Below are 11159 nucleotides of genomic sequence, written 5' to 3'. Positions count from 1 at the left end.
GGATCAGAGCATGATGTTTCATTTTTTTTCCACAATACCCCTTTGCTGTTCAACCCTTTTGGTTATTTTCACATGAGAGACAAGGCATAGCCCTAGGGGTCCTAGCTGAAAATATAGGACCCTATATAAGGGCTGTAGTTTACTTCTCAAAGCAGCTAGATGAAGTAAGGAAAAGAGGGAGCACCTCGCATATGAAGACAGCCTGAGAAAGTTAAGGCTGTTCAGCCTGGAGAAGAGAAGGCTGCGTGGTGACCTCACAGCACTCTTCCAGTATCTGAGGGGAGCACACAGGATTGCTGGAGAGGAACGCCTCATCAAGGACTGTAGCGATAGGACGAGGGTTAATGCACTCCAACTAAAACTGGGGAAGTTTGGGTTAGATATAAGGAAGATGTTCTTTGCTTTAGGGGTGGTGAGGCACTGGAACAGGTTGCTCAAAGAAGTGGTAAATGCTCCACCCCTGGCAGCGTTCAAGGCCAGGTTGGACAGATCCCTGGGCGACATGGTCTGGGGTGAGGCGTTCCTGCCCATGGCGGAGGGCTTAGAACTGAAGTATGTTAAGGTCCTTTCCAGCTGTTACTGTTGATTCGATGATTCTGTGATTCTGTGGAGCTGACCATCAAGCACATCCCCCGTTAGCCTGACCATCAAGCAGCGCCCTTTCCACAGCCCACACCCTCATAGCAGCTGTGCTTCTTTGGGTGTAACATGAGAGATTTATTGGTATCTTTGCACAAGAGAAAGCTCCCAGAGGGAATGGGCCCTGTCAAAGAGGGAGGAGCTCACTGTCCAGGTAGCAACAGGAGTCACTGTTGCCAGGCTCCTTTCCAGTGGGCTCTTCAGCTGCATCTGGGTCCCACTCCCCAGAGCGTGCTTTTGCTGTGGAAGAAAGGTGAGGCAGGAATTCCCACTGCCGATAGAGCAGCGTGTTCTCCGTGCCCAGCGTGCTCAGTTCTGGGGCACCAGCTCCCCGGGGAGGGTCCAGCATGCGTAGATTCTCCGTCCAGACCCCGGTGAACACACAGGGGCACATCAGCGGTGCCTCTCGCTTGGTGCCTGCACAGCCAGAGCTGCCACCAAGAGTTTGGCCCATGTGAAATGCCATTCTGGCCGCAGCCAGTGAGAGAAGGAAGCACGGGGAAAGTCATCTTTGTCGCCGCTGTAGTCTTCAACGGCTGCTATCTCAAAACCATCCAGAAGAGAATGCTGCTGCTCTCGGCAGAGGTCCACTGCACGAGGTTCTTCCTTTCCTTGCAGCAGCCTGCACTCTGTCCGTCATCTCCCTCCTGCATGAGGTGGTCCTCATCTGTCCTCAGCTGTGAACTCTGCAAACACGGTTCTCTGCATGAAGACCACTTTCAGTGCCCCTAGAAGAAGAGCTGTGCTGTAAGCCGATGTTGCAGCTCCTTGAACTCACGCATTGCCTGCTCGTGGGCAGCCGGATCCTGCGCCAGATGCTGGAAGAGGTTGAATGGCTCGGCTCTTTCCAAGGCTGGGGGCAAGACGATCTCCTCAGGAACCTTCTCATTCCCAAAGAAGAAGTGGTTGAGGCGATTCTCCTCCAAGCAGCGGTGCAGGTACCTCGTGATGTCACTCAGCCGCTGCAGGAAATGTGTGCTGCGCCAGCCTGACAGGGGTGTGGTGGTGAGGAGGTGCATCACCACTGTCTTCAAGGCATAGCGGGAAAAGCCTGTGCCCGCCAGCATGCGGTTGCAGAGATGCAGGCAGCTGAGCAAGGTGTCATCTGGGGTCTGATCGAACATCAGCCACAAGAACTTTGCCTCTGCCCAGGCGCAGGTCAGTGTCCACGTTGTGCTTGGGCTGAAGACACCCTCTCTCGCCTGGCTGCTCATGAAGATGTCTGAGTTGTCCAGCTGCACGGCAAAGTTCATCTCAATGAGCATGGTTATCCCAGAGATATGCTCAATTTCCACTTTGCAGGAGCGTCTGGAGGGCAGCACGGTCAGAAGGCAGTAACGTGAACGTAACAGACGCAAGATTGCCTTGTTTTCCCTCACCAAATCCTGGAACCAGCGCGCAGTTTTCTGCGCATCTAGACAGGAGCTGGTGCAGAGGGTGTGCAGGAGGCTGGGCTTCTGCTTCTTCCTGAGCTGCTCCTTGGGGTTGTGAAGGAAGCACCGCATGCCCCCCACCGTCTGCTGAGCAGTGCACATGCACTCCAGCTCCACACGGATGCGGGACTCCTTTGCCACGGTGCCTGGCTCCAGGCGGAAGGTGTGGCCACGGGGGGGTGTCAGGGGCACGAGGAAACGGTAGACAGGCTCGTCGTCCTGGGGACTCCAGCAATCAAAGGCGCTGCCCACTCCCATGGCTGGTCCCAGCTCCGGCAAGAAACCCTTTGACAAGGAAATGGACCCTTGGCAAGCAAAGAGGAGGTTTTCCACCACTGCAAGCACCCACTCGCTCTGGTCCCACAGTTCGTTCTCTGACCACTCATTGCGCCTTGCAATGTACGTGTTCAAATCTTCGGCACTAGAGGCATCTTCTTCACTGTCTTCCTCCTCTTCACTGCTGATGCTGCTGCCCACCTCAGGGCTTCTTTTGCTAAAGCAGCACCAGAGCCCCACAATCAGGAGGAGCAGGAAGCCAGCGGTCACCCAGAACGTCCAGTTCCACAAGTCAGCAGAGAGCAGGCCACTCCAGGTCACACCATTTTGCTGTATTCTCTTCAGCTCCTCGACCTGCTGCTGCTCCAGCTCCTGCAACATCCGAGCCATCTCCTCGATAAGCATCTCCAAATGCTGCTGCATGAGTTCACGTGTGGCTTCATCCAGCTCATCACCGACCATGTGCACGTTCGAGAATATGCCTTCCAGAAACCAGAGTAAGAGCTTTGCGAGACCCATGGCCTGCAGGAGAAAGAAGGAGTTCAGTGGGACTGGGAGGGAGGGAAGGAGGAAGGGAGCTGGTGGCGGGGGAAGCGCAGACAGGAGGCGCAGAGAGCTGCTGACAGGCAGGAGAGGGAACGAGGCAGCTGGGGGGCAGCAAGGCCTGCGCCCAGGCCCGGTGCCAGCAGCAGCGTGCCCTGCCCAAGGCGCTCGCAGCTAGGGTTTCGATGCAGGGTGAGCACCCACCCCCAGGGGCCCACGTTTCTGCCCCTGCCCTTCTCCAGCCCAGCCTCCCCCCTACGCGCGCACTCACTGCTGCCTCAGGCAGGCCTGTGCCAATGCTGCCTGCTGGCACCCTCATATCCATCCCCCATTGTGACGCGTCCCCTGTGCTGTTACAGGCGCCGTGGGCACACCGCAGTCCCGCCCGCACAACCGCGGGCCAGCTAGCAAGCAGAATTTGGAGGGGAGTGAAAGGCAGGATCTCCATAACACAATAAAAATTATTCCCTGAATGCAGCCGGTTCCTGCAACTCCTGGGAGTGGTGGGACCTCTGCCGGGACACACCTCCCATGCCTTGCTGAATTAGAAATAGAACAGGGGGGACCGGAGGGTTGAACCCCGGCCAGTCCCCCGGTTATAATGAAGCCGGGGAAGGAAGACACAAATGTAGAATTTCTAGCAGACACCGGGGCTAAGTTTGCGGTGTTAAATCAACAGTTAGCTTTCATCGATAATGAACCTTTAAATGTGATTGGGGCGACAGGCCAGCAACAGAAGCTACCATGCATGCAACCTCTCCAATGCAAAATGGGTAAAATGAAAGGAATGCATAAATTTTTATATATGCCAAATACCCCAAAATCATTATTAGGAAGGGATCTATCAGAAAAATTGGAAGCAGAGATCAAGTTCTTCTTTTTTTTTTGCCACCCAAGGTCCCTTTCGTATTCAAGCCGCTGTCAGAAAAAAAATCATCTGTCACCAGGGCACCCATCCCGTTCATCAGTGGGCCTACATTGCCTCTGGTGTTAGCTTTATCTGCCATGTATTTGAAAAAGCTCTTTTTGCTGTCCTTGACCCTTCTCGCCAAGTTTAATTCAAAGGAGGCCTTAGTCATCCTAGCTGCCTTCCTACATCCTCTAGCAGCAGCCTTATATTCCTCCCAAGTGGCCAGCCCTCCTTCCATGACCTGTAAACTCTCCTCTTCCACTTGAGCATACCCAGCAATTCCCTACTTAGCCACGCAGGTCTCCTGGCCCTCTTCCTTGACTTCCTATGTGTCAGGATGCTCTGATCTTGAGCTCGGAAAAAGCAATCCTTGAATGCCAACCAACTATCTTGGGCCCCTTTACCTTCAAACAGCCTTGCCCATGGGATTTCCCCTAGCAATTGCTTGAAAAGGGCAAAGTTTGCCCTGCTAAAGTCCAGGGTTGCAATTCTACTTGCTATTCTACTGATCCTACCACACAAGATCCTGAATTCCACCATCTCGTGGTCGCTGCAACCAAGGCAGCCCTCAACCCTTACCGCTTCGACCAGACCCTCCTTGTTAGTGAGGATGAGATCCAGCAGCGCTCCTCTCCTGGTTGGCTCATCCACCATTGCAGGAGGAAGTTACCATCCATACACTGGAGGAACCTCCTGGACTGTGGCTGGGTTGCTGAGTGGTCCTTCCAGCAAACATCGGGGAAGTTAAAATCCCCCACGACGACCACGGCCTGTGACTGTGAGGCCGCTCTCAGCTGCCTGTAGAAGGCCTCGTCAACTTCCTCACCCTGATCTGGTGGTCTGTAACAGACACCCACAACAGTATCGCCCCTGCCCGCCTGCCCCTTAATTCTCACCCACAGACCCTCAACTCGCTCGTCATCTGTCCCTGGACAGAACTCGGTGCATTGTAGTTGCTCCTGCACGTAAAGAGCAACCCCACCACCCCGCCTGGCTGGCCTGTCTTTCCTGAAAAGCACATAGTCCTCCATGACTATATTCCAGTCATGTGAGCTGTCCCACCACGTCTCTGTAATTGCCACCAGATCATAGTCTCCTGACTTAACACAGGTTTCTAACTCCTCCTGCACTCCAACTAAAACTGGGGAAGTTTGGGTTAGATATAAGGAAGATGTTCTTTGCTTTAGGGGTGGTGAGGCACTGGAACAGGTTGCTCAAAGAAGTGGTAAATGCTCCACCCCTGGCAGCGTTCAAGGCCAGGTTGGACAGATCCCTGGGCGACATGGTCTGGGGTGAGGCGTTCCTGCCCATGGCGGAGGGCTTAGAACTGAAGTATGTTAAGGTCCTTTCCAGCTGTTACTGTTGATTCGATGATTCTGTGATTCTGTGGAGCTGACCATCAAGCACATCCCCCGTTAGCCTGACCATCAAGCAGCGCCCTTTCCACAGCCCACACCCTCATAGCAGCTGTGCTTCTTTGGGTGTAACATGAGAGATTTATTGGTATCTTTGCACAAGAGAAAGCTCCCAGAGGGAATGGGCCCTGTCAAAGAGGGAGGAGCTCACTGTCCAGGTAGCAACAGGAGTCACTGTTGCCAGGCTCCTTTCCAGTGGGCTCTTCAGCTGCATCTGGGTCCCACTCCCCAGAGCGTGCTTTTGCTGTGGAAGAAAGGTGAGGCAGGAATTCCCACTGCCGATAGAGCAGCGTGTTCTCCGTGCCCAGCGTGCTCAGTTCTGGGGCACCAGCTCCCCGGGGAGGGTCCAGCATGCGTAGATTCTCCGTCCAGACCCCGGTGAACACACAGGGGCACATCAGCGGTGCCTCTCGCTTGGTGCCTGCACAGCCAGAGCTGCCACCAAGAGTTTGGCCCATGTGAAATGCCATTCTGGCCGCAGCCAGTGAGAGAAGGAAGCACGGGGAAAGTCATCTTTGTCGCCGCTGTAGTCTTCAACGGCTGCTATCTCAAAACCATCCAGAAGAGAATGCTGCTGCTCTCGGCAGAGGTCCACTGCACGAGGTTCTTCCTTTCCTTGCAGCAGCCTGCACTCTGTCCGTCATCTCCCTCCTGCATGAGGTGGTCCTCATCTGTCCTCAGCTGTGAACTCTGCAAACACGGTTCTCTGCATGAAGACCACTTTCAGTGCCCCTAGAAGAAGAGCTGTGCTGTAAGCCGATGTTGCAGCTCCTTGAACTCACGCATTGCCTGCTCGTGGGCAGCCGGATCCTGCGCCAGATGCTGGAAGAGGTTGAATGGCTCGGCTCTTTCCAAGGCTGGGGGCAAGACGATCTCCTCAGGAACCTTCTCATTCCCAAAGAAGAAGTGGTTGAGGCGATTCTCCTCCAAGCAGCGGTGCAGGTACCTCGTGATGTCACTCAGCCGCTGCAGGAAATGTGTGCTGCGCCAGCCTGACAGGGGTGTGGTGGTGAGGAGGTGCATCACCACTGTCTTCAAGGCATAGCGGGAAAAGCCTGTGCCCGCCAGCATGCGGTTGCAGAGATGCAGGCAGCTGAGCAAGGTGTCATCTGGGGTCTGATCGAACATCAGCCACAAGAACTTTGCCTCTGCCCAGGCGCAGGTCAGTGTCCACGTTGTGCTTGGGCTGAAGACACCCTCTCTCGCCTGGCTGCTCATGAAGATGTCTGAGTTGTCCAGCTGCACGGCAAAGTTCATCTCAATGAGCATGGTTATCCCAGAGATATGCTCAATTTCCACTTTGCAGGAGCGTCTGGAGGGCAGCACGGTCAGAAGGCAGTAACGTGAACGTAACAGACGCAAGATTGCCTTGTTTTCCCTCACCAAATCCTGGAACCAGCGCGCAGTTTTCTGCGCATCTAGACAGGAGCTGGTGCAGAGGGTGTGCAGGAGGCTGGGCTTCTGCTTCTTCCTGAGCTGCTCCTTGGGGTTGTGAAGGAAGCACCGCATGCCCCCCACCGTCTGCTGAGCAGTGCACATGCACTCCAGCTCCACACGGATGCGGGACTCCTTTGCCACGGTGCCTGGCTCCAGGCGGAAGGTGTGGCCACGGGGGGGTGTCAGGGGCACGAGGAAACGGTAGACAGGCTCGTCGTCCTGGGGACTCCAGCAATCAAAGGCGCTGCCCACTCCCATGGCTGGTCCCAGCTCCGGCAAGAAACCCTTTGACAAGGAAATGGACCCTTGGCAAGCAAAGAGGAGGTTTTCCACCACTGCAAGCACCCACTCGCTCTGGTCCCACAGTTCGTTCTCTGACCACTCATTGCGCCTTGCAATGTACGTGTTCAAATCTTCGGCACTAGAGGCATCTTCTTCACTGTCTTCCTCCTCTTCACTGCTGATGCTGCTGCCCACCTCAGGGCTTCTTTTGCTAAAGCAGCACCAGAGCCCCACAATCAGGAGGAGCAGGAAGCCAGCGGTCACCCAGAACGTCCAGTTCCACAAGTCAGCAGAGAGCAGGCCACTCCAGGTCACACCATTTTGCTGTATTCTCTTCAGCTCCTCGACCTGCTGCTGCTCCAGCTCCTGCAACATCCGAGCCATCTCCTCGATAAGCATCTCCAAATGCTGCTGCATGAGTTCACGTGTGGCTTCATCCAGCTCATCACCGACCATGTGCACGTTCGAGAATATGCCTTCCAGAAACCAGAGTAAGAGCTTTGCGAGACCCATGGCCTGCAGGAGAAAGAAGGAGTTCAGTGGGACTGGGAGGGAGGGAAGGAGGAAGGGAGCTGGTGGCGGGGGAAGCGCAGACAGGAGGCGCAGAGAGCTGCTGACAGGCAGGAGAGGGAACGAGGCAGCTGGGGGGCAGCAAGGCCTGCGCCCAGGCCCGGTGCCAGCAGCAGCGTGCCCTGCCCAAGGCGCTCGCAGCTAGGGTTTCGATGCAGGGTGAGCACCCACCCCCAGGGGCCCACGTTTCTGCCCCTGCCCTTCTCCAGCCCAGCCTCCCCCCTACGCGCGCACTCACTGCTGCCTCAGGCAGGCCTGTGCCAATGCTGCCTGCTGGCACCCTCATATCCATCCCCCATTGTGACGCGTCCCCTGTGCTGTTACAGGCGCCGCGAGCACACCGCAGTCCCGCCCGCACAACCGCGGGCCAGCTAGCAAGCAGAATTTGGAGGGGAGTGAAAGGCAGGATCTCCATAACACAATAAAAATTATTCCCTGAATGCAGCCGGTTCCTGCAACTCCTGGGAGTGGTGGGACCTCTGCCGGGACACACCTCCCATGCCTTGCTGAATTAGAAATAGAACAGGGGGGACCGGAGGGTTGAACCCCGGCCAGTCCCCCGGTTATAATGAAGCCGGGGAAGGAAGACACAAATGTAGAATTTCTAGCAGACACCGGGGCTAAGTTTGCGGTGTTAAATCAACAGTTAGCTTTCATCGATAATGAACCTTTAAATGTGATTGGGGCGACAGGCCAGCAACAGAAGCTACCATGCATGCAACCTCTCCAATGCAAAATGGGTAAAATGAAAGGAATGCATAAATTTTTATATATGCCAAATACCCCAAAATCATTATTAGGAAGGGATCTATCAGAAAAATTGGAAGCAGAGATCAAGTTCTTCTTTTTTTTGCCACCCAAGGCCCCTTTCGTAATCAAGCCACACTCACAAAGAAAAATCTTTTAAACGCATACAGATGCATCATGGTCACAGAGCAGCGCTCTGTGATTATTTCAAGTGATTTTATATGTAGAAAACATGTCTTCCTGTAAATTATTAAGTTACGCAGTCTCTTCATTAGGACCTGTTATTTGTACTTTCTGGTTTGTGCAGTAAGGCTGCAAAAGGAGTATCACCTTTTAAAGAAATCCACTGTATTCCATTATTAGTTTATACAGCAGTTTGCTGTTACAAGAACACACAGATCTTATAAGGGACTCTTTCAACAGTTAGGCATTGTTATTGCCATTTTACAGAAGGGAAAATGAAGGCAGAGAGAGGTGAAGCTTGGTTTTGAAAGTCACTTAACGAGTCAGAACTGGGAACAGGACATGAATCTCATGCTCTTTACCAGCTATGCTACCGGCATGGAAGAATAAACTGGTTTACACCTGAATTTACTCTCTGAATTTCACCTGAGAGGTAAGAAATCTCTGAAGGATGACACCAACTGAGGATCGCACCAAGCCATTTTGAAACAGAGCATTGGTAAAAAGGGAAAGGGATGGTTGTTCCTTAACTTGCTGTGGAAGTGGGGCTGGTTTTCCTTGGTTATGTATGTGCTCTGTGGAATACTGAACTGAGTTAAAAAGCAAGTATTTCCAAATAATAAACCGTAGAAATGAATAACAAAACAGTGCTCTCTGTTGATTTTTGTTTTCTGCCGGTCTCATCAGTCTCCAATGCCTCCTTCTTTCAGTCTGCAGATGCATTGATAATGTAGAAGCCCTTGATTTTGGCAGGTTATGCAGGGTAGAACAGGGTGTTTGACATCTGCCTGCACCCACAGCTTTCTGGACCTTAATAGATACTGTTGGTGCTGTACCTGCAAGCTACAGTTTAGATGGCAATGGGACAGTCTCAAGGGAAGGTTGAACTGGGGCAGCAGAAGTCTTCTTGTCAATTTATGGGTTTTGGAGAAGTGTTATTGCTCGATAGCTGTCTCTGTTGGTTTCCACAAGTAAAAATTACAGTTATGAGCCTTTACATCCACTTCTTCAGCTCCTTGAGGAACAAGCAGCATTGAATAGATTTGTCAGTCCTGCTGGCTCAAGGTCTTGGGGTGCATGAGAGAAACGCTGCCCCCACTGGCGATGTTTTGTTTAAGTAGCATCTACGAGGCTTGTATTAACTTGCATCCATGCAGTCTGTATTCATGATCTCCCAGTACACAGCAATTATGGTGGCTGGTGCATCAGATATACTGAAGAAGGTCCCCATTTACCTTCCCAGCTATATAGACAGGTTATAACTGTGATTATAAAGCAGGTGTGGGATGCCAGCTTCAGCATCAGATAAGGATATTGTACCTCCAGCACTTAGGAAACACTTAGTTTTCATGACTGGGGTGAATGGTGACAGTCTAGCCCAGTGTATGGACACCTGGAGTGGAAAATAGGCAATGATGGTGCTTTGGCTCAGCCCAGATTCCCTTTCTCTCAGTCTCAGTAGCTGGAACAAGTGATAGCTCCAGCAGCCTCCACCAAAATCATGCTTTCAGCTTTTAATCTAGGCAAAATAAGGAGAGAAGCACAGTCACGGCTAACAGAAACTATCCTTAACTTTATGAGGGATGGCTTCAAATGGAAAACTCCACTGAGGGAATATGGGTTATCCCTTCCTTTCTTCCCCAAAGAACCCTATTTGTTAACAATCCAGTACTGAACAGATGCTTTGCTTGCTCTCCCTCTTTCCCTCTTCAAGTGTCAATCCAAGTGCTGTGTGGTGGGATACTCCTCTCATGTCGAAAAATCTGTAGTCATTATTAAAGTTTTGCAGGCAGGTATGAAGAAACAAACTGAAAAAGGTGATGTGTATTCCCTGTTCGAGAGCTAGAGGAAAACAAAGGATCTTGCAGTCAAGGGCTTCTGTAGATGCATGCACAGATAGAAAACCTGCTATCTTGGAAATGGGGCTAGAAGGAAACCCAGCTTAGTATATCTAAACTTAGAGTAGGCAGCATGAGAAAGATGAAGTTTCCTGGCCCCTTACCCACCCTGATCAAACCATTTCAACTGAAGACAATATAAAAATTCCCCCAAGATTTTGTTTTTTTTTTTCCCATCCATTTTCCCCTCAGATACACTGAGGAAAGAATCTACCTGTATTATCTTCATGTGTATTGTGCAGATGAGGAAATGCTCCATTTGTACATGCAAAGGGATTTCACTTGTCTCACAGGGCTAGGAGTCTAGACACATGCAAGGGTGAAGCCATAGGTGACATTATTTGTACAGGAATAGTTTAAATCTGAGGAAGAAACACACCAACACCCTGCAGTTTCAAAAAAGTGAAAGGAAACATGAAACATCCAGTTTCTACAAACCCTTTTCCAGTAAGTCTGAAGAAAATCTTCAAACTTTTAAGGGTTTGCAAAACTACTTAACCTTCCTTCACAGGTTCCTGTTTTCTTCTGAGGCCAAACAGATTTATGTGTGAAAGGACAGCCTGCACTAGACAGACCGTTGCCATATGCCACTTCTTGTTTACACCAGTTCTGCAAAGCTAATCCCAGAGTTTCCGTCTTTTCTTGTGTTTTCAAACTCAGTAGAAATGAAAAGGCTCAAAGAGCAGAAGAGGTGGCATATTGCTTCTTCAGAGGATGTTTCTAAATTGGAGAGACATCAATTTGATAGATGGACACTCGGTGGATAAAGAACTGGCTGGATGGCCACACACAGAGAGTTGTGGTCAATGGCTCAATGTCCAGCTGG

At 51.8% G+C, this 11159-nt stretch overlaps 2 protein-coding genes across 2 annotated transcripts; both read right to left on the bottom strand.

Moving 5' to 3' along the window:
• Positions 1-576: 576 nt before the first annotated feature.
• On the bottom strand, positions 577-3491 carry LOC133274016 (inositol 1,4,5-trisphosphate receptor-interacting protein-like 1). Its single transcript, XM_061462762.1, has one exon. The coding sequence runs from the start codon at positions 2865-2867 to the stop codon at positions 1368-1370; it is 1500 nt and encodes a 499-aa protein (XP_061318746.1). The 5' UTR covers positions 2868-3491; the 3' UTR covers positions 577-1367.
• A 1665-nt stretch (positions 3492-5156) lies between these two features.
• On the bottom strand, positions 5157-7820 carry LOC133274014 (inositol 1,4,5-trisphosphate receptor-interacting protein-like 1). Its single transcript, XM_061462761.1, has one exon. The coding sequence runs from the start codon at positions 7446-7448 to the stop codon at positions 5949-5951; it is 1500 nt and encodes a 499-aa protein (XP_061318745.1). The 5' UTR covers positions 7449-7820; the 3' UTR covers positions 5157-5948.
• Positions 7821-11159: the final 3339 nt, after the last annotated feature.

This window comes from Pezoporus flaviventris, unplaced genomic scaffold, assembly GCF_033815535.1.
Source record: "Pezoporus flaviventris isolate CSIRO_AGI_PZ_B2104156 unplaced genomic scaffold, CSIRO_AGI_Pfla_v1 ptg000035l, whole genome shotgun sequence".
In the NCBI taxonomy this organism is placed as follows: domain Eukaryota; kingdom Metazoa; phylum Chordata; class Aves; order Psittaciformes; family Psittacidae; genus Pezoporus; species Pezoporus flaviventris.
Note: the sequence above shows the minus strand (reverse complement) of the source record. Positions and strands in the feature narration are given on the sequence as shown.